Consider the following 21,570-nt stretch of genomic DNA (forward strand, 5'->3'; position numbering starts at 1 on the left):
CCCCTGGATGCTAATGCGTTGTGTTTCGATCCCCACCTCTGTTCCCCTTCAAAGTCAGCCAGCTCCAGACAATAAAAAGAGGAAAAATTTCCCAAGTGTGTCATATCTTTCAATCAACGCACAAACATTTCATTCTTTAACATGGAGCCAAAGGTTCCCAACAAGTTGGGCTTTATAACTGGGTACAGAGGAAGGGCCTGCCAACAAAACTCCAGCCAACTTGCCCTTGGTTTTACTGAGAATCTCAAAGCCATCCAGCTGCCCAGTGCACTCCTCCTCAATTTCTGCAGCTCTGTGTCTGCATTTTCCTACATCCCCCTCTTCAACTTGGGCTCATCTGCAAAGTCCAGAGAACAACACCGACTGGGGAGCACCCTCCATCTATGGAGGGAGAAGACTGCCGTCTTCCCCAAGTTCTCAGTCTCATCTCTTCCTCTGAGCTTGTCCCCCATTCACCCTCCCCCACCCTCCCGCCCCTACAATCGAGCTCCCACTCCAGCATCCCAAACGGACTTCCAGAGCCTGCAGCTCTTCCCCTCCCTGTCCCTGGCATAGCCCATCTTCTTGAATGGGTTGTCCAGAGTCTGGCTTTTCAACATATCCCAGACTGCAAGTGCAATGCGTAAAGCATGCTGCTCGCAAGTGCGGGAGTCTGGTGTGGGCTCTGGCTGAGGAGTGACGGGTGGGCCACACCGCAGGACCAGTCAGCATGATGGAACCTTGACATCCAGTTGAGAAGCCTGAAGCAGTCTCGGCCTCTGTACCTTTTATCATCACTGCCTGCCTGGAATACTGCTCTCTGTGGGCACGAATTACTTCCTAATTAGTGAATTCCCAAAGCACGTTTTGACTCCTCAATCCACTTGTCCCCTCCCTCTGTGGCATCTGACACTGAGGACCGCCCCACCCCTTTGCCTTCCCTCCAGCTTCGGCACCATCACAGGACGGCAAGTGCTCCTTTCCAGCCTCCCTCAGGGACCTGCTTCTCTGCTTTGAGAGCCCTCTCCCCTTCTTCTCTCCCTCCCTGGCATCAGCCAGTTGCTGTAGTTTCAAGTATTCCCTTAACATCCCCTCAAACCCGATGTGTCTCCAATGAGCCTTATCGGTTCCTCCGAGTGAGAGCCTCTGGCAAAATGCATGGGCTGTTATTGCCAAAGCAGTTCATGAGCATCTGTCCGGCACTAGGAAGGCACAGACGGCAGGCCAGGGCCCCACCTGCGGGAAGTCATCCCCCAGGTCGCCCCGGCTCAGACACCAGGCGTGAGCGGACATCAGCTACTTTCTTCCTCCGGTACCACCGCTCCCCGCACAAAATCAAGCAACCGACCCAGTCTCTCATCCTACCCTTCCTCTCCATTAGGACACTCTTAAGTCCCTTCCACTTCACCCCTGGACTTCCGTGAGTCTCCTAAACAACCTAGGTCCTCCCAGGTCCTCTGCCCACAGTCACTGTTCCCTTTCTCAGCACATGCACGACTCACACCTCTTCCCAGCAGAACTTTGGGTGGTTCTCTGCCGCCCCTTGAAGGAGATCAGATTCCTTCACCCGCATTCAACGTCTGGCCCCTTATCCTTCCAGGCAAATGGAAGAACTTACATTACCCAAAACAGCCCTGAACTTTCCCCTCCTCCGCGTCTTTGCTCTCCCTGCGCTGGCTTCTATGTCAAGATGCGGGCGAAGAACTTCCAGCTTTCACTCTAAATACCTTTGTATTGTTCAAATATTTTATAATCAATAAGAATTACTTTGAATGAAAGAATGATGAGTTTCAGGGACTAGTTTAAAACAATTTCCTTTACTTGCCTTCCTTGATCATGCCAGCCCAAGACAGTTTTTCTGTTCTTTTTATTCTGAAAATGCTCTGAACTTTACTGACTCTTTACATGGACCTTCTATTACAGTGGTCTGTACTAACATTACTTCTTCCTAACTCAATTTTTAAGTCCTTCAGGGCAAAGCTGGGTCTAATTCATCCTAACCCTCACAGCCCCTTAGTCATTCCCCAGGATAGGTCCTCAATAAATAGCAGATGAAGTCGAGGGGCTACGACTTTATCTGGAAGATGCCAATCTGAATTTCCCCCAGTTTAGCAAGAAAAAGTTGACTCTAACGTGGAATGTAAGTAGGATCTTTGCATTATGGATTTTCCAGTGAGTTAACTGTTTAAGTTCTTATTTATGCCAGAAGTCTTTGAGGAACTTTGCACAACACTGTAGAGGCTGGAACACGCTACATTAAAGGTTAGGGGTGTGTGTGTGTGTGTGTGTGTGTGTGTGTGTGTGTGTGTGTGTGTGTGTGTGTGTGTGTGTGTGTGTGTGTGTGTGTAAATGCACTAGCCTGCTTTCTGATCAAGAATCCCTAGAGGTGAGATCAATGAAGACTGGGACCAACCTACAACTTCCCAAAATTAGAACAGAGCACGCAGGTATTCCCTGCCAGATCCACCCACCCACAGAAAAAGGACTCACAGGGTTTGAGTCCCTCCTCAGAGCTTTTCACCCATTGTCACCTCAGCAGTCTAAGTACCAAAACTTCAGCCAGCCAGGCAGGGCCCTCGCAAACGCTTGTTCCATGCGAAAAGCCCTCATTAAACCCTGAGTTATATTTAGAAAAAAATGGAACAGAAGTTATATTTAGATGAAATGGCTTTAAAAAATTTTACCAAAAGCAGCATGTTTCTACTGATCTGCCAGAAGCAAAGGTTTTACTTGGCTCTAACACACCACCCCTAAAAACGGGGAACCCCTCGACACGTGTACAAAGGTTTCTGCCGGGGGCCTTCATGCCCGGCAAGATGCTCACGGGAAGCAGTGGGACACGAAGGACGGAAAAACCGGCCCACGTCTGGAGAACAGAATAATTTCAGACAGAAATCTGAGTTAAGATGGGCTGAGAAACATGTGATTAGCTTGGTGTTTGAGCTGCACAGCAGCAGCTCTCAAATCTACTCGCTGGACCCCAGAACCACAGATTCCCTCAGCAGCGCCGCCTGGAAGCATCTTCCTCCAGACCGTCCTCAGCACTCACGCTGCGGCCACAGCGAACACCTCTCTGTCACCCCTGCAGCTCGCTCGCTGAGCCACGGGCAACATTTTCTTTCTGGCTCTGATTAGTCCAACTATTTTTCAACATCCACTTTCTTCTGTGTTAACTGACATTTTCCTAACAAAATTCTAGTCAACAGCACCGAGGTGGTTCGGTCACGGGCGCAGCCTGGTCATGAATGACGGCAGAATTTCGGGTGACCCTCGGGAGGAGTGAAAGATGGCTTGTGGTGGTCAGTCCTCTCCTCACTGGCCACAGGGTCCCCAGGGCTCCAGCTGACAATGAATCATGGCTCGGAGGCTTGGCACACACCCCAGGTTAAGGGGACCTCTTCTCTAAAGAGCTTCAGGAAGAGGCCACTTCCCAGCCTCCCAGCCAAAGCAGAGTGGAGGACAAAGGTATTCCAGTGGGGGGAGGAGACAGCCGGACTGCAGGACTGGCCGCCCCCAGTTGTCCCAGAAGGAATTTTGCCAGTGGGTGAGGATGCTGCAACCCTGCCGCGTGCTATTCCTAGGGTCAATTAACACCCTGAAAACACTCCAGCCAAACCTCACTTTTGCCTCTGGCTTGGTATTTCCAGGAAGTGTTCTAGCAGAAGAGAACTGAGGTCACCCAATTTTATACCACTTACAGGCCTTAGAACAGCAAGACCTATGGTTGTGAAATTTAGAGGTCAAACGAAAAAAAAAAATACCTCGGCTGCCAAAGAGAGGCCAGAGCATATATTCCAGGCACCACCCCTTCTCAGCCTTCCGTCACCTTCCTCCCATTCCTCCCCCCACAACCATATCTATCTACATTCATTTTTAGCAGGCCAGGACCCCCACAGAGGGCCAGGTCATCTGCACCTATAGTTTGCCTACAGTGAGAATCACATTAATTACATCAATATAATCATCCAGAGGAAAAGCACCATCTCAGTCCTCCAGTCCAGACAATCAAGTGCTTAAGTGTTTCCTCACTCGCTTTCCTAACAGTCACTGACGCCCAAGGAAAGGGTCAGATTAGCAGGTTCCACTGAGCCGAGCTAACCGCAGGAAACTTCACTGAACTTTGCAACCAGGCAGGTCAAAACACAATGACAGGCACATAAGGGGCAGGAACAATGTGGGTCTTGAACTGACTTCGGCAAGGGCAGTTCACCAAGGGGATAAGATGGAAGTGTAAGAGTGGGACGGGACATACTAAGTCCTGTTCGAAGGATCGACAGCGAGAGGGTGAGTGTCCTTGGAGGCTCAAAAAGGAGGATGGTGACAAGGGCCCAGGGAAGGGAGCAGCTGCAGGGATGAGCAGGGATAGTCAGAAGCATGCAGAGGGGAAAGGTCAGCTTGCTCCAGGAGGGCTGCAAACACCCCACGCAGGCCTGGATTTAGTAATCAGGAATCCCCAGTACCAGCAAGAAATCAACGTTCGGAAGCCCTTAGGCTAAAGAACACGTGATTGGAGAAAAGGTGGTGAAAGATGGCAGGAGGAGGGAGGGGACTGACACAAACAAAATCTGTGCCACGTGTGCTCCTGGGAAGGGGGAAGAAGAGCAGCATATGAAGACAGGCAGTTGTTATCAACGAGGAAGAATCAAAGTGCCCTCATGTGAAACGGGCAGGGGAAAGGCACAGCCAGCTTGGGTGAAATAACTGGTCATATTTGGAACATTTCTGGTGACTTTATCTGCAGCAGGACATGGATCAGTGCTGACTCACAGAAATGCCAAACCCCTCTTCCCAGGCATCTAAAGGTAAAATGGAAAAAGGGGACTCTGATGGTGTAACAGTCTCACACACAGTTGTAGGAACCCTACTAAAACTTTCAGAACTAAGCTGCATTTGCAGACATGGAAGAGAATCTGTGAAAATCTGAACAAAGTGGCTGCAACTCGTTTGCTCAACTTCTACTCACACCTTTTTTCTTTCAATATGAATGAGAAAAAGCAACAGCCAGGTGCCCAACTCCAGCTCCTGTTCAGGACTTATATTTGGGACTTCCTGAGATGCTCCAAAGCAGGGCCAAAGGTGCAGCGTCGGCCCTGATTGAATGGTGAAGGCTGTGTGGTCCTACTCCCCTCTCGGTTGGTCACACCTTCACTCCCACACCCCAGCTGGCCAGGGGAGCGCCCCCACTGAACCCGCAGCAGCGGCCTCGGCTCTCCACCGACCGCTGTACCGCGACAGCGGGGATCCTGCACTCAGCACCGGTTTCCCGGGCAGCACTTTAATTATGATCATTATTTAAGGACAGCTTGAGCATAAATTGAGTTTGTTGGGCCGGCTCCTAAGGCACCAAACACCTCCTACCTCGAAGCAAGCAGGAACTGGCAGACACTGGGAAGCTGGGCAGGAAGCAGAGAACTACTCCGATGCGCGGGGCGCCCAAGCAGCAGTGCGCAAGAGCCTGGCGCATAGTAGGTAGGCGTTCATCCAAGATCTGCCATCCGATCTAGCACCTGGACAGGGGGTCCTGGGGTGGGGTGGCAGCTCAGGGGACAAAAAAGCCTGACCAGCCCGGCGTTGCGCCCTTCGCGACGCGGGGGAACGGGAGTTTAGAGCCGGGAAGGGGGGCGATGGAATCCGCCCTCATTTGCACGTCGTCTGGGGCCCGGTCAATTTGCTTAATCACGGCTCTAAATGCCAGCGCGCAGCACACAATGCGCGCCCATTAACAGGTTTAAAGTGTCGCAGCGCTTGCTTTAAATGAGAAAAGCCTGCAACAAAGGGGGAAAAAGCCAAGTTCCTCAACTTGAAGAATGCCTCGATTCGCCCTCGAAATCATTCGGCGCGTTTAAAATCCCGAGCTCTACAGAAAAGTTGAGGCCCCCGCGCGAGGGATGGGGGTGGCGAGGGTGTGTGTGCGAACAACCCGCCACGAATACTGGGTTTCTTAGGAACCAACTAGCAGCCGCCCAGCGAAATTGGAGTCGTGGGGCAACGTCGCCAACCCAGCTCCCCCAGCCCCACTGCCCAATTGCCAGGGAAAGTTGACCGATTTCCAGGAAGAAAGCAACACCTCCCCCCCCCCAAAAAAAACCCGGCACAAATCCAAGTTTTCCTTTAGTGCGAGCAAAGGATTTTGGAGACCGACGAAGACTCCAGAAGTGGCCCCAAAGCCGCTCCCCAGCAAAAGGGGAGAATGTAAAGGAACTTTCTTTCATCCAAGCACTGCCCAGCGCAGCCTAACGCTCGACCGCCGGAGTAGTTCAACTCCGTAAGCAAGTTTTGCCCAGGATCCGCACGGGACGGCCCCATCCCCCACCTCGCCGCCGAGCCCGGGGGCGCATCTCGCCGGCCCCGGCCGCCCACCCGCCCCGGAGCGGCCGGACGGGCACTCACCGTGCGCGCTCCTCCGGGAGACAGGGGTCCGTTGGGGAGGTACGGGCTGCTCAGGTCCGGGATCATCAGAAACGGGTACCCAGGGTAAGGGGGGCCCTTAAAGAACGCGCCGTCCTGGGGCCTTCTCACTGCGGGCAAGACCAAGGCGGGGGTGAGGCTGAGGCCCCCGGGACGGCGCCGCGGCAGGGGACCCGAACGCGCCCCAGGACGACTGCGGCAGACAGGGGCAGGGAGCAGGGGCATGGCCACGGGGGCGACGGGGACCGCGGGCGGGCCGGGCTGGGGCGCCGAACGCCGCGGGGCCGGGAGTGGGGGCTGCCCGAGCCGGCACGTACCTTCGGCGAAATAGTCCCGCGGCTTCTGGAAAGCGTCCCGGGCGGGCTGCGGGCGCCTCTCCGCCTGCGGAGGAGACACAAAGGCGAGGAGGGCGGTGAGCGAGCGCGGGGCCGGGGCCCCCGGGGATCGGCCGCGGGAGCCTCCTCACCTCCGAGTCCGAGCTGCTGCTCTGGTTCTCCGACTCGTTGACCAGGGACGACTTCACCTCGTCCAGGTCCCGCTGCGCCGAGGCGCTGTCGCTGCTCGGCTCCTGCTCCTCGCCCCCCTCATCCTGGAAGGGGATCAGCTCGTCGTTGGCCCCGAGGTCGTCCCCTCCGCCGGCCGCCCCGGCGCCCGAGCCGCCGCCGCCGCCTCCCCCGCTGCCGCCGCCGCCGCCACCGCCGAGCTGGGGCATGGTGGGGCCGCGGGCCGGGGCCGCTGCTCTCGAGCCCCTCGCCGCCCGCGCCCGGCCCGGCCCGGCCCGGCGCGCGCCCCTCCCTCCTTCCCTCCCGCTCGCCGGCCCGCTCCGCTCGCCGCCGCGGCGGCCGCAGCAACCAAGTTTGACAGGGCGTGGCCCGGCGGGAAGCGGGGCTGGCGCGGCCGGGCCGGGGCGGGGGCGGCTCGGCTCGGGCCCCTCCGACTGCGCGGAGCCCAGGGCTCCCCAACTCGCCGCCACCGCCTGCTCGGCCGGGGCGTCCCAGAGCCTGGCCCGCCGGGGAGGGGCGAGCGGGGAAGGAAGGAGGGACCGGCGCGCGGGGCAGGGGGGCTGGAGGGAGGAGCCCCGGCTGCAAGCTGACACCCGCGCGCCTCGCGGAACCCGGAGCGCTCCGGCGCGCACACACTCTCGCATTCACACTCGCACGCCGCTCGCTCACACCTTCCGGGGCTGCGCCTCCCCGCAGCGCGCACCGCCCTCGCCCCTGGACTCGCCGCGACCCCCTCCCCGCGCCCCGCCCCACACCCCGGCGGCCCTGCCCCCACTCTCCGCCCGCCCGCTCGAGTCCCGCCCCCACCCCAGGCATCCCCTAACTTTCTTCGCCAGAACCCCCAGAACTCCGCACCGCGGCCGCACCCCCTCCCACCGTATCCGCGCGCTGGCGGGCGGCACTGCCCCCTGCGGGAACGTTTCGGACCCACAGACCCCCCGGGCCACTTGGTGCCTGGAGTTCTCCGAGCGGAGGATCCCGCCCGGCCTGGTCGCCCTCGCCGGGTGCGTAAGGCAGAGAATTAGGGAAATGTATGGCACCCCGGAATATGCCAAGCGGCCTTCCACCCCTCTTTCCCGTGGGGTTCCAACGCGCACCCCGCTCTAGTCCAGGTTTTCGACTTTACTCAGGTGTCGAGAGTCACCCCGGCCAAAATCCCAAAGAGCACCTTCACCCCACAGTTCCGGATGCATAGATTTTTAAGCGAGTAACTCACGGTCTTGGGTTCAAAAGAATTCGGATTTGGTTCGTTGCAAAGGAAAATTGTCAGCCCAGTGACCTCAGAAGCTTTCACAAAGCTGCCTCGGTAGCCGATGGGCGTATGAAAAATGCCCAACCTGCCTCACGCTTAAAGAAATGCCTCCTGTGATCACATTAAGGTATCATCTCTTCAACCAGTTCGGGAAAGTTTGAAAAAATGCATCTTGTGTCATCCACGGCGGAGAACCGTAGGTGAGTGCGTCCGTTTTAAAAGCAGTCTGGAAGGCAGAACTAGGAAACTATTTTGAACGCAGCTGGCAGACGTTTTCTACAGCGATGTGTCCACATGTGGTCAAAGTCACAGATATGAGAAAGCTGAACGCAGATGGGAGGTTGGTAAAAGGTATTCCGGGTCTTTCTTAAAGTGACAGATTGTGCAGCAACCAGCTCAGCAGAATGAGGCCCCTGCACACACAGATCCTAGAATAATTCTGGAGGAACACACCTTTCAGCGAAAGTGCATATGGTGCTGGCTCTTCATTTTTGTTCTCTAAAAGTCACATACCTGCATTTGTTTCTTCTTAGGAAGGAAGTCTGAGAAGACGCACACCAAATTATTATGAATAAATGTTTCTGGGCAAAGGGACAGGTAAGAGGAGAGGGGCAGTTTTCTTTTCTACTTTCTACAATTTTTTTTAAATTTTTTGGAGGGGGAGGGAGGTAATTAGGTTTATCTGTTTATTTTTGGAGGAGGCACTGGGGATTGAACCCAAGACCCCATGCATGCTAAACATGCACTCTACTCTATACTGAGCTAAACCCTCCCCCTACTTTCTACATATTTTATTGTTTACAACAAGCAGATATGCTTTATCTATATTTTCACACAATTAGTATAGGAATATAGTCTCATAAAACTTCTTCAAATAATATAGATGTATCTTGAGTGGCATCTTGAGTGAAAAGTAGAAGCTCCTCTCTCCCCACCTCCCTCCCACACCTCCCTCCAGGTACTTACTGTTACTCGTTTGGCATATATTCTCCCAGACATTTTTTAGGCAGTTACATACGCATGTAAACACAGATACAAATGTTCAGATTTACTTTCACGTAAACAGAATTATACTGTTCATATGATTGCAGGATATTTCATTTTTATAAGTATTTAAAAGTCAAAAGGTTTTTCACGTGGTCCATAAACATATGAAAAACCTATCATATTAGTTTCCCATGGTTGCTGTAACAAAGCACTGCAGACTTGGTGGCTTAAAACACCAACAGTGCATTCTCTCGCTGTTCTGGAGGCCGGAAGTCCGAAATGAGTTTCACTAAATCAAAATCAAGGTGTTGGCAGGGCCCTGTTCCCTCCGAGGCTCCAGGGAGAATAAACTCCGTCTCTTCCAGCTTCTGGAAGCTGCCAGCGCTCTTGTGATTGCATCACTCCAATTTCTGCCTCCGTCATCACGTTGTCTTCTTGCTTGTCTTTGTCAAATCTCTCTCTGCCTTCTGCTTACAGGGAAGGACACTATGATGTCACTTAGGGCCCACCCAGATCATCTTGGACAATCTCCCCATCAGGATCTTTAATCACACTTGCAAAGACCCCTTTTCCTTATAAGGGAGCATTCACAGTTTCCAGGGGTTAGTTTATGGACGTGTCTTTGGGAGTGAGCCATTATCAACCTACCACACCTATCAACCTCGAAGAAATGCAAACGGAAACAGCACAGAGATACCTTTTCCCACCTATCAGATTGGCAAAGGCAGAAAAGAGCGACACCCAGCATTGGCCCCTGTGCTGAGAACACACAGCTGCTGGGCACGCCCTTGTGTAACATTTCTGAAGTTTGGCAATACCTATGAAAAAATCTTTAAAAGTATAAACTCTTTGACCCATCTCTGTTCTTCTAGGATTTTATCCTAAGGAAATAACCAGGTACACAAGGCAACCCATAGAAGTGTCTTTATCCCAGTGAAAAGCTGGGAACAACCCCAGGGTCCTCAAATAGGGAAATGTTAAATGAAATCATATTCTTTAACAGGGTTTTTATTTATTTTATTTAACAAGGCATGGAGGCCAGGAGGCCTCCCTGGGATCTGTAGTTGAACCAGATGGGGCAGAGGAAGATCAGAATGAGGGTCAGCTCATAGAAAACAAACTAATGGTGACCAAAGTGGAAAGGGGTAGGGGGAGGGATAAATTAGGAGTCTGGGATTAACGGATACAGACTACTATATAGAAAATAAACAAACAAGGACCTGCGGTACAGCACAAGGAACTATATTCAATATCTGGTAATAACCTATAATGGAAAAGAATCTGAAAAGGAATACACACACACACATGCATATATATAACTGAATCACTTTGCTGTACACCTGAAACTAACACAACATTGTAAATCAACTATACTTCAATTAAAAAAAAAAAAAGAATGTGGGTCAGCGGCCACTGTTCTGGGCACTACCACAGTAGTCATGGCTATTTTTGTTTTACCCGACAGGTTGCAAATTCCCTGGGGCACAAATCATATCCTGTGCATACTTAGCTTTCCATCAATAGACGCTGATGTTGGTTGAGTTAATGAGCAAATGTATACATGAACTTCTGTTTTGGAGAAACTTTTGAAGTGTTACAGAGCAGTGGAAATAATCATAATGGCCACTATTAGGTCGTTAATGTATTCATTCAACAAGTCATTGTTCACTTACTACGTTTCAGGTATTGTGCTAGGAGGCACTGGAAACACAGCAACAGACGAAACAAAGCAAAACAAAGCAAAACGCTGCTGCCATGTCCTCATGGAACTTACCTTGTAAGTGGGGGAGAATTTATTGGGCACCTACTATGTTTCCTCTCAACTCCTGCCCCTTCGTCTGTATCACTAATTTAGCATTTACCAATAGGTACTGAACTGTGAGTCATAGTTTCCTGTATGTATGCACTGTCCCTGGGGCCAACTCTTACACTGAGTTAACGTTGCACAATCAATTGGCTAGAAAGTAAGTGGAGAGAGAAGACTAGGAAAGGAGCTAATGTAGTTTTTTGGGGTTTTTTTTGTTTGTTTGTTTTTTTGATTAGATCTGAACTAGGGTGGGCCAATGGGATGCACTGAGGGGAAGGATCTCTGACTCTAAGAAAATGTATTACGGTCAAGAGAACTTGCATTCTGAGGAAAGGCGATGAGTTTTGCCTGGTTTAGAACCTCGTATAAATGGAATCATACAGTACTTTGTATCTGGCTTCTTTTGCATAAAATTATTCTTGTGAGATTTATCCATGTCGCCATTGCATGGAGCAGCAGTTTTGTTTTGTTTTTTCTTTTCTTTTTTGAGTTGCTGTATAAGTTATATCATATGAGCACGCCCTAATTTATGGATCTATTGTTTTGTTGATGGACATTTGAGTAGTTTCACCAACACAAGTGATGCTGCTAGGAACGTTGTTCTCTACATTGTTGGACAGTCACTTCCACTGAGTCCTGGGAGTGTAATTGCTGGGTCACGGGATGTGCATTTGTTCAGCTTTATTAGATAGCACCAGTGAGTTTTCCAAAGTGGGCATACCAATTCGCACTCCCGCTGATAGTGCACGATAGTTCCATTGCCCCACATCCTTGTCCACACTTGGTGTTGCCAGTATATCTTTTAATAGCTTTAGCCATTCTGATGGGTGTATATTAGTACTTCATTATGGTTTTGATTTAGATTTCCCCAGTGACTGGTTTTGTTGACTGCCTTTTCATATGTTTCTTGGCTATTTGGATATTTTCTTTTACGAAATACCCATTCGAGCCTGTTACCTATTTTTCTCTTGGGTTGTCTGTGTTTCTCCCATGGAGAAAATGCAGGTGTGAGTTCTTTATACATCCTGGGTATGAGTATCTTGACAGACATGTCTAATGCAAGTGTTTTCTTCTGGTCTGTGGCTTACCATTTTACTGTTCTACTGCTGTCATGTGAGGAATAGAAATCTTAAGTGTAATCTAGTCCACTTTATTGTTAGTGCTTTGCTCACACCAGAGTCATGAAAGTATTCTCATGTATTATGTCTTAGGGACTATTGTTTTTCTTTAAGTTTAGAGCTGCAATCCATCTGAAATACATCTTTGTGTGTGGCTTGAATTAGAGGTCAAGGTCCTCCCTTCTGTAGGTACGGTTGCCAGTGCCATCCTTTCCCCCTTCATAGCAACTTACACTCCCACTAGCATACAGTAGTTCCAGTGCTCTACATTCTCGTCCACACTTGGTATTGACAGTATGTATTTTAGTGGCTTTACCATAAATCACAAGTCGAGGTGTGGGTCTGGCTCTAGATTTTCTCCTTAGTCCATCTGTCTAAACTAGCACTGATGACACATTACAGATACGTAACAAGCCTTGAAATCTGTCAGTGCAAGTTCTTCAACTGTTCTTCAGGGTCATCTGTGTTATTTTGGGCCTTTTAAATGATACAGTGTTTCAAAATGTAGGTTTTATTGTTATTGAGACATAGTGAGGCCAGATGACTTTCTTTGAAAACATAGTATGTTATTCACAGTTTCAAGAGGAGGGGGCATGCCAGGCCATGCAGGGCCACTCACTAAAGCACCAGGGAAGGAGCCAGGAGAAAGCATGGGCAAGAAACCTTATTGTGGTTTTCATGGGGAACAATGGGTGAGGCGACAGGCAGGCTAAGCAGGTTTGGGATTGGCTTATTTAAGTCATTTCAGCAAGCTCTGGGGCATAGGATCTGCCTTGAGTTATCTGGTACTGGCCATGGGACGATCATGACAGGGGAATATTGGCCTAGAGTGTAATAGCCCAATAAAGATAGCAGTGTGGGGGAGGGGCGGTGAGCTTTGGCTTGGTTGTGGAAGTCCCATTCACAGGGGGGTCATTTGCTATCTCTAGGAGTTAGCTTGCCTGGGAGGGGCAGTCTCTCCTGGGTCAGCAAGGCTCTCAAGATGTGAAACCATCATGAAAGACAAAAAATAAAAACCATGAGTCATTCACATATAAATTTTAGAATTAGCCTGTCAATTTCCACACACACACACACACACACACACACACACACACACACCTGCTGGAATTTTTTTTATTGGTTTTGCACTGAATCTATAGATCAATTTGGGAAGAATTAATTTTTATATACTGTTACATATTTCCATCAATGAAACCAGAATATTACTACCCTCCTTTTTTGGAAGTATAGTTGATTTACAATATTGTGTTAGCTTCAGGTGTACAGTAAAGTGATTCAGTTCTACATATTTTTTTTTCATTTTCCATTATAGGTTATTATAAGATATTGAATATAGTTCCCTGGTGCTATGCAGTAAATCCTTGCTGTTTATTGCTGTTTTATATATAGCAATGTGTATCTATTAATCCCATATTCCTAATTTAGCCCTCTCTGCTACCCTTTTCCCTTTGGTAACCGTAAGTTTGTTTTCTATTTCTGTGGGTCTATTTCATAAATAAATTCATTTGTATAATTTTTTAGATATCACATACAAGTGATATCATATAATATTTGTCTTTGTCTGACTTACTTCACTCAGTATGATAATCTCTAGGTCCATCCATGTTGCTGCAAATGGCATTATTTTATTCTTTAGTATGTCTGAGTAATATTCCATTGTGTGTATATAGATTTATCACATCTTCTTTATTCATCTATTGATGGACATAAAATGAGTAATAATTCTTGCTTCTTCTATTCTCTGGAAATTTTATGTAAGTTGTACATTAGTATCCTAGGGCTGCCCTAACAAAGTACCACAAACTGGGTGGCTTAAAACAACAGAAATGTATTCTTTCACAGTTCTGGAGTCTAGAAGTCCAAAATTAAGGTGTCCGCAGGGTTAGCTGCTTCTGAGAATCTGAGGGTGACTCTGCTCCATGGGTCCTGTGGTGATGAATTTTATGGGTCAACTTGACTGGGCCACAGGGTGCCGAGATTAAACATCATTTCTGGGTGTGTCTGTGAGGGTGTTCCTCGATGAGAATAGCATTTGAATTGGTAGACTCAGTAAAGTAGATGGCCCTTCCCAATGTGGGTGGGCATCATCCAATAAATCCAGTGAGGACTGGACAGAAAGGCTGAAGTAGTGAGGGAGAGGGGCAGGGTTAAGTTAGATGGGAAGGTTGAACTGCAAAGCACTTGCAGTAGAGGACTGAGTTGATCCCATGGGGAGCCACAGAGCTGGCACTTTCCTTTAGACTTGCCCCCAGATGAGTCTCTGTACTCTCACACTGACTACTGATTGAAAATGGGCTGCCACCGGAGCAGGGACACGATCCTGGGGAAGGCAGCTCTCGTTTGCCCAGAGCAATTTCTAGAGAAAGATTCAGCTGTGAGCCATTGGCAGCCAATATTCCTGGCTGCTGAGGAAATGAGTCTCTCAGTCCTCAGGAGGGGATTCTGTGCGGCAAACTACAGCATCCACTACAGCCATCCCTTGCACCAGGATCTGTTTCCTTTGTATATAGAGTCAGTTCACTCCTGGAGAATAGCTCCAGGGTTCTGAACGATCTCCTTTCCTGGGAAAACTTTTGAGAGAAAATTCAGTGGGGCAAACTACAGCCCTCACTGCTTCAGCTGGTCTCAAGCCACAACCTCGAGTCTAGCCAGATTCCAGCCCAAAATTCCATATTTCCCTCATCTTCCATCTAGATGGCTTATCTGATGGGTGGCCCAGACCTTCATTAATACTGAGTGGTTTAAGCCTAGAGTCATCGTACTTTTCTTAGACTGTGGCTACTTCTGTTGTCCATTTGCCATAAATATTGGGCAGGGAATACCAAGAGATTTCCTAGTGAATCAATCATCTGGGTGCAAAATGCATTCTTCCCCACTTCCACTGAGTAACAGCAACTCTGTCTCCTTCTGATGATCCTAGACATTTAATTACTCATGACAGTACAGTTACTCCTTTCCTTTCTTCCTATTCTCTTGGCACAAGGAGCCCAGGATGACTTAGCAGTAGTACAGGGAACTCTTCCTATGCCCTCTGGTGGAAACGTTCCCTTCTGGGAACTCCAGAACTTAACATTGAGGGGATGGGAAGCTCAAAGTCTCCAAGTGGGCCAATGGGAGTGATGGTAGTTGGGGCCACTCTTAGGAACATTTCTTGATTTCCAAACTCATGTAGTCTGTCTATTGTGGACACAACATCATGTAATGAACATTGACTTAGGGTATATATTGCATCCTGAAAGATGATGTCCCGTTTTTGCTGAGCATCATCTCTAAGCTGGTACCTCAGCTACACTTTCAAAAGGCTCCTCCATCACGTTAGTAGTCGAGAAGCTTCTGCCCAGTGTGGCATGTGTGGCATAGGACCAGTGGATTGCACTGTCATATGGTGATTGCCACACCTCCCTTGCTGTAAGTTAAGTTTCTTGGTCAGAGGTGATGTGCAGAATTCCTTACCAGTACATCACTCTGAGTCCTCAGATAGGGAGCTTTCAAGGCACTACAGGCAGAAAAGCCCGACCGTATCTAGAACACGCGATCATTCCAGGTGAAGCAATACTCCTCCCAGAGGGGCCCAGCAGTCAGCTTGGCTCCAGCTGGCTGACTGGCCTCCTTGAGGCCCTGTTTCGGGGACCCAGCATTGGCCTCTGCTGCTGGCAAGTTGGGCATTGCCTAGCAGTAATGCTAGGGTGGGTGGGAGCTCATGCTTTGGGGCTCACCCATAGCCCCCAGTCCTTCTGCAGTGACGATTCCATTCCTAGCAGATTCTGCCAGCACTGGGGTGGGAGGAAACAGAGGTTGGCTGACATCAACTGAGTCATCCTGTCTGTTTGGTTGTCTGGTGGCCCTTCTGTGGCTAGATGTTCTCATGTGGTCATTGAAATGCAGTCTAAAGACATTTACTCTCCTTGCCCACTTCCTGAGGTCCATCAGTACCAGGAGCTGGCAAACAAGCCCACAGGCCAGATCCACCCACCGCCTGTTTTGTAAATAAGGGTTTATGGGAACAAAACCATACTCGGTTATTTATGTATTGTCTGTGGCTGCTTTCACACCCCAACAGTGAGTAGAGTGGCTGCAGTGGTAACCACGTGGCCAGTACATCTGAAATATTTGCTCTGACCCTTTATAGAAGGAATTTACAGACTTGATCTACATGCTCCTTTCCAGTCTCTCCTTGTCCCCAGTCATCCAGTCGTTTTCCTTTCAGGTCCTTGATCCATTTGCCGTTGCCTTGAAGGCTGTACCTGCTTGTACCCTGGGCCGCTTCTCTTCCCACACAAAGCAGATGACCAGATGCATCACACAATGCTCTGACCACTGGGAGGATTTCCCCTCAGCACCCTTTTAGTGAGTGAGACCACACAGCACCAGCAGTCCACTTCTGGCTTGCACCCACATATCGAGGCAATGCACCCAAGAATCAACCTTGGCCTTTGGCCTCTGTCAGCTTGGAATCTCAGGAAGATGCATCAGTGCTACAGTGGTCTAGGGCACTTCTTGTTGTGGCTTACTTTGGCCTCTGGCTTGCTTATTATATAATACTTCAATTTTATCACAGATTGCCGTTGGGTTCACTCAACATTATAGCTTGGTGGGTCTGACAGAAACCAGCTCATGATAGACACTTCTGGCCACATGGTCACGTGGTGTCCCACAGTCGCACGTTCCATCTCTGTCGTGGCCTGGGAGCATGCCAGGGGCTATTTATTCGATGGCGTAGAGCTGTCTGGGGCTTGACATACACTCCTCACAGGTCTGTTTTCACTATGGACACCTCTACTGTCACAGTCTCCCGGATTCATGGCTCGCATGGCAGGGCTGCTTGTCATATCACATGGACCAGGTGTGGAGTCTTTTCTTGCTCTGGGCCCCACTCAAAGTTGTCAGCCCTCCACTAAAGAGCCAATCAAGAAGTCAGAGCAGACTTCCCCAGTATGAAACTTACTGTCATCTCCAGAGCCCAAAGAAGCCACCAAGTATTGTGCCTCTTCCCCGACAGATCCCTAAACCCTTTGCTGAGGTGGTGAGCCCCAGACTCTTCCTAGGATTTATCTCCCATTCTCTGGAGCGCATGTCTTCTACCAAAGCACCAACATACTAGCCACTTCTTGTTCATGTGGTCCAGTTAACATGGTGTCATTGACATAATGGACCGATGTGATGTTCTTCAGGGTGTTCAGATACTCCACCTTGAGGTGGACTGTGTTATGGTGGTGTGCTGGATTTAAAATAGGTCCACAAATTCTTTCATATTTTTAGGAGGTGGAGCTTAATTTCTCTCCTCTTGTAGATCACTTGTTCTCAGGGAAGTTAGTCAGGACACTCAATCAACAGAGAGGCCCATGTGATAAGGAACTGAGGCTTCCTGCTAGCAGCCACGTGAATGAATCATCTTGATGGTGAATCCTCCAACCCTAATTAAGCCTTCAATTGGCTGCAGGATCTGTGGACATCCTGACTGCAACCACCTGAGGGATCCTGAGCCAGAACCATCCAGCTAAGTTACTCCTGCATCCCTGACCCATAGGGACTGTGAGATAATAAATATTATCATCTGCTCCACGGTTCTTATGACATGGTGCCGTGGGGTGCCTGCAGAAACCTTTTCAGCATTCGTACATGTGCAACCATGAAATATGATGGATCTGTCAACGGGAGACAAAAGCCAGTGGAGAGAAGCTTCTCTTTCATTACCTGGTACACAGTTCCAAAGCACATTTCATACAGCTTCTCGGATGGTCCCATAGAATTAAGCACTAATTACATATAATGAATGGTAGCCAGTTTGTTAATGCATCTTTGTGCTGGCTTTCCCTGTTTCTCCGTTTCACTTTCTCTTATTCCTTGCTCTTGTTCCCTGGGATCACCTTCCCCCAAAAGCTATTTGCATACAATCCTTTGTCTGTTTTCAGGGGAACCCACAAGATAATATAAAAAGGAAACTTGATATAATTTAAACCTGATTGTATATATCACTGCCCAACAGTTAGCATCTTCATTTACTTACTGATTATAGAAATACTGAATCAGGAATAGTGCTGCTGTCTCCACTGTGATTTAACATCGTTTTGGAAGTATTCACCAACACATATTATTCAAGGGAAAGCACAGTAGATAAGAAATATAATAACTGAAAAGGAAGAGATAAAACCATCTCTATTTAGCAGCATGCCCAGTGGTCCTGCAAATCCGTTCCTTGTTTCAGCTGTGTTTGGAGGGAACAGACCTCCGAACAACCTCCAACCTCCTCTCTAGTCACAAAATCCAAGACCATCTTTTCGGCCACCCCCTTCCTCTAGGACCAGCCAGCACGGATTTTGTAGTTAGCTCCTTATTGCTGACCAAGCAAGAGTTCCAAGATTCATCAGGATTATTGCACTGAGGTGGAGGTCATTGTCAACCACCTGGTCAACCTACATCTGCTGGCCTCCTACACCCACCTCTCTCTGGGCTATTCTGACCATGAGGACATGGCTCTGGAAGGAGAGAGCCTCTTCTTCTGAGAGCTGGCCCAGGAGCAATGGTTGCACCTACACTTAGGACCTGCAGAATATGTCCCAAGATGAGTGGGATAAAACCCTGGACACCATGGAAGCCTCCATGGCCCTGGAGAAGAACCTGAACCGGCTCCTTGGGATCTGCACGCCCTGGGGTCTACCCGCACAAACCACCCCCATTTCTGCAACCTCCTGGAGAGCCACTTCCTAGATGTACAGGTGAAACTCATCGAGAAGTTGGGCAACCACCGGACTAACCTCCACAGGCTGGTCAGCCCCCAGGCTGGGCTGGGAGTGTGTCACTTGGAAAGGCTCACCCTCAAGCAGGACTGGGAGCCCGGGAGACCAGCAGCCTTTGAGGGGTCCCTCAGCTCCCTGCTGGTGTCAGGGCTTCTGCCCAAGCCTCTTTCTGCAGCCGCTGGGCAGCTTTTTAACCACCCTGGAGCATTATTCCCGAGGCTTAGCCCAAATGGAAATAATGTTTTTGCCGCAACAAATAACCCTATCTCTATTTGGAGCTGATATAATTGTTTAGTTGGAACACCCAAGAGCATTGAACGAAAAACTATCACAAGCAATAAAAACATTTAGTAAAGTGACATGATAAAAAAATAAATGTGTAAAAATCAATAGCCTTCGTATAGACAAACAATAAGCAATTAAAAGATATAATGAAAGAGAAGATACATTTTAAAATAGCAAAAATAAAGTGAAATATCCGGTGTGGACCTAAAAGAAATGTGCAAAACCCATATGGGTAAAAATTATGAAAAACACGCGCAAGGCACAAAAGTGGACTTGAACAAAGAGAAACATGTACCATGTTCTTGGGTAGGAAGTCTCAGTATCATAAAGATGCCAATTCTGCCCAAGTTAAGTGATGTGTTGGTCACGATCTCAGTGGGGATTACCATCAGGTTTTGATTGTTTTGTAGAGCTGAACAGATTTGCTACACAAAGTTTGTTCCTCCAAGAATTGCTAGCAGGATCCCTTAAGAATGAGAAAGGTGGAGAGTCCAGCCCTCCGAGACATTAACGTGTTATAAAGTCTCAAAAAGTAAAATGGTGTGGAGCTGACACGTGAACAGACAGATAGACCAATGGGATTGAATGCAAAACCCAGAAATGGACCTAGGTGCGAAAGGAAAACTGGCATACAAGAAAGGATGGCCCTCGAATCCAAGGGGAGAAGACAAACTTTTAGTAAATGGTACGGAGACCACCTGGAGAAAGATAACATGAGATTCCTTCTTTTCATTTACCAGAATAAATGACGAGCGAGTGAAGAGATCTAAATGTGAAAAATAAAAACACAGAAGGAAACTGGAATGCATTTCTTTATAGCCTGGGAATGGGGGAAATATTTGTAATTTTACAAATAAGAAGAAATAGAAGAAAAGATTGGTAACGTTTACTACATAGACACAAATATGCCTTGCAGGAGATAAATCCTGAAAGAGAGAGAGAGAACACTGTAATTTGTCAAAAGACAAATTGACAAATGGGGAAAAGGGTGTTGCAGCCTGCATCACAAACGGCTAATACTCCTACTAAGTAAAGTGTTCCTGATTTTTAAAATGAGAGGAACACACGAATATAGTTAGTAGAAAAGAAATGCAAATGACTAAGATCCTGAGCCTTTTTCATAATAAGGGAAATGCTTACTAAAATTACTGAGATAACATTTCTGCTCTATCAGATTGGCAAAATCCAGAAGTCTGACAGCATGCTCTGATGGTGAGATGTAGGGAGTCGGGCTCTCTACATAGATTACTCATGGAATGCAAAGCGATACAATCTTTATGGAAGGCAATTCGGCAATAGCGAGCCAAATTAAATACACATTTACCCTTTGATTTAGCAATCCTCCTTCTAGGAGTCTATCGCAAAGACTCACAGGTAAAGCTGTGAAGTGCCACAGAAACAAGGAGTTCGTTGCAGCACTATTTTTAATTAAAAAAAGACTGTAAACAGTGCAAGTATCTATCAGTAAGGACTGGTTGAAAGTTACATGTTTGCAGTGGAGTGCTCCCCAGATGTAAAAAGCCATGAGAAGAATCCATGTTGCTCTGGACTGAATCGTGTCCCCTCAAAATTCATATGTTGAAGCCCTTCCCTTCAACGTAATAGTATTTGGAGACGGAGCCTTTGGGTGATTGAGTTTAGATGAGGTCTTGAGGGTGGGGCCCTATAAGAAGGGCCCCTATGAGAAGACATACCAAAGAGTTTACTCTCTGCTTGCCTTGTGAGGACCCAGTGAGCAGGCAGCCATCTGCAAGCCAGGAGGAAATCTCTCACTAGAAATCTGCCAAGCTAGCATCTTGATCTTGAACTTCCAGGCTCCAGAACGGTGAGAAAATTAATTTCTCTTGCATAAGCCACCCGGTCTATGGTCTTTTGTTATGGCAGCCTGAGCTGCCCAAGATACCTACCCACCTCTACGCAGTGATTCCAAGATACGTTGCTAGATGGGGGAGAGCAAGGGACAGAATCGTCCACGGTATGCTGTTCTTTGGGGGAGAAAAGTGTGGAAATGTGAATATATAAATGTATTTGCTGATATTTTTCTAAAGAAAAAAATGAAAGCACAAATGGTTACCCACAGAGCAGTCTTTCGCAGTCTTTTTCACTCCAGAGGAACTCCTGAAATGAGTTTTAGGTCCCAGGAAACCTTACATAAAAATTACACCCACAGCTCATGGTACATTAGCATGATTTGTGAAATGTAAATATAATCGTCCAGAATAATTGACAATGCTCTTTCGAGTAGAGAATGTTATTTTTTCCCCCTGTGGCCTATGCATTTTGCTTAACTTACTAGCACAGTCTTTTTTTTGTGGATCTTCCAATCACAAAGGATTTCGACTCCAGTGCAAGTCACTAGTGTTGGTAAAGGAATCCCCAGCCTTTCATTTAGAAAACGTTTCCCACATGAGTATTTTACATTATTCAAGAAGATCTAAAGTCTTATTACAAATTTCTACTATATAAGATGTTAATGAGTTGTGATATATGG

At 48.4% G+C, this 21,570-nt stretch overlaps 1 protein-coding gene and 1 long non-coding RNA gene across 2 annotated transcripts in view; one reads left to right on the forward strand and one right to left on the reverse strand.

Moving 5' to 3' along the window:
• The window catches only part of TCF7L1 (transcription factor 7 like 1), a 144,892-nt gene extending 137,636 nt beyond the window's left edge, over window positions 1–7,256 (reverse strand). Inside the window, exons 1-3 of the mRNA XM_074354743.1 lie at window positions 6,854–7,256; window positions 6,705–6,768; window positions 6,370–6,497 (exon numbers count right to left, since the gene is read on the reverse strand). Of these exons, the coding sequence (XP_074210844.1) occupies window positions 6,370–6,497; window positions 6,705–6,768; window positions 6,854–7,099 (438 nt within the window). The 5' untranslated portion in view covers window positions 7,100–7,256. The remainder of the gene's footprint in view (window positions 1–6,369; window positions 6,498–6,704; window positions 6,769–6,853) is intronic.
• Window positions 7,257–7,426: 170 nt separating this feature from the next.
• Window positions 7,427–13,483, forward strand: LOC141575475 (uncharacterized). Its single transcript, XR_012503071.1, has 3 exons — window positions 7,427–8,342; window positions 8,676–8,739; window positions 10,813–13,483. It is a non-coding gene; the product is annotated as an uncharacterized LOC141575475 (long non-coding RNA).
• Window positions 13,484–21,570: the final 8,087 nt, after the last annotated feature.

The sequence above is a fragment of the Camelus bactrianus genome, chromosome 28 (assembly GCF_048773025.1).
Source record: "Camelus bactrianus isolate YW-2024 breed Bactrian camel chromosome 28, ASM4877302v1, whole genome shotgun sequence".
In the NCBI taxonomy this organism is placed as follows: Eukaryota; Metazoa; Chordata; class Mammalia; order Artiodactyla; family Camelidae; genus Camelus; species Camelus bactrianus.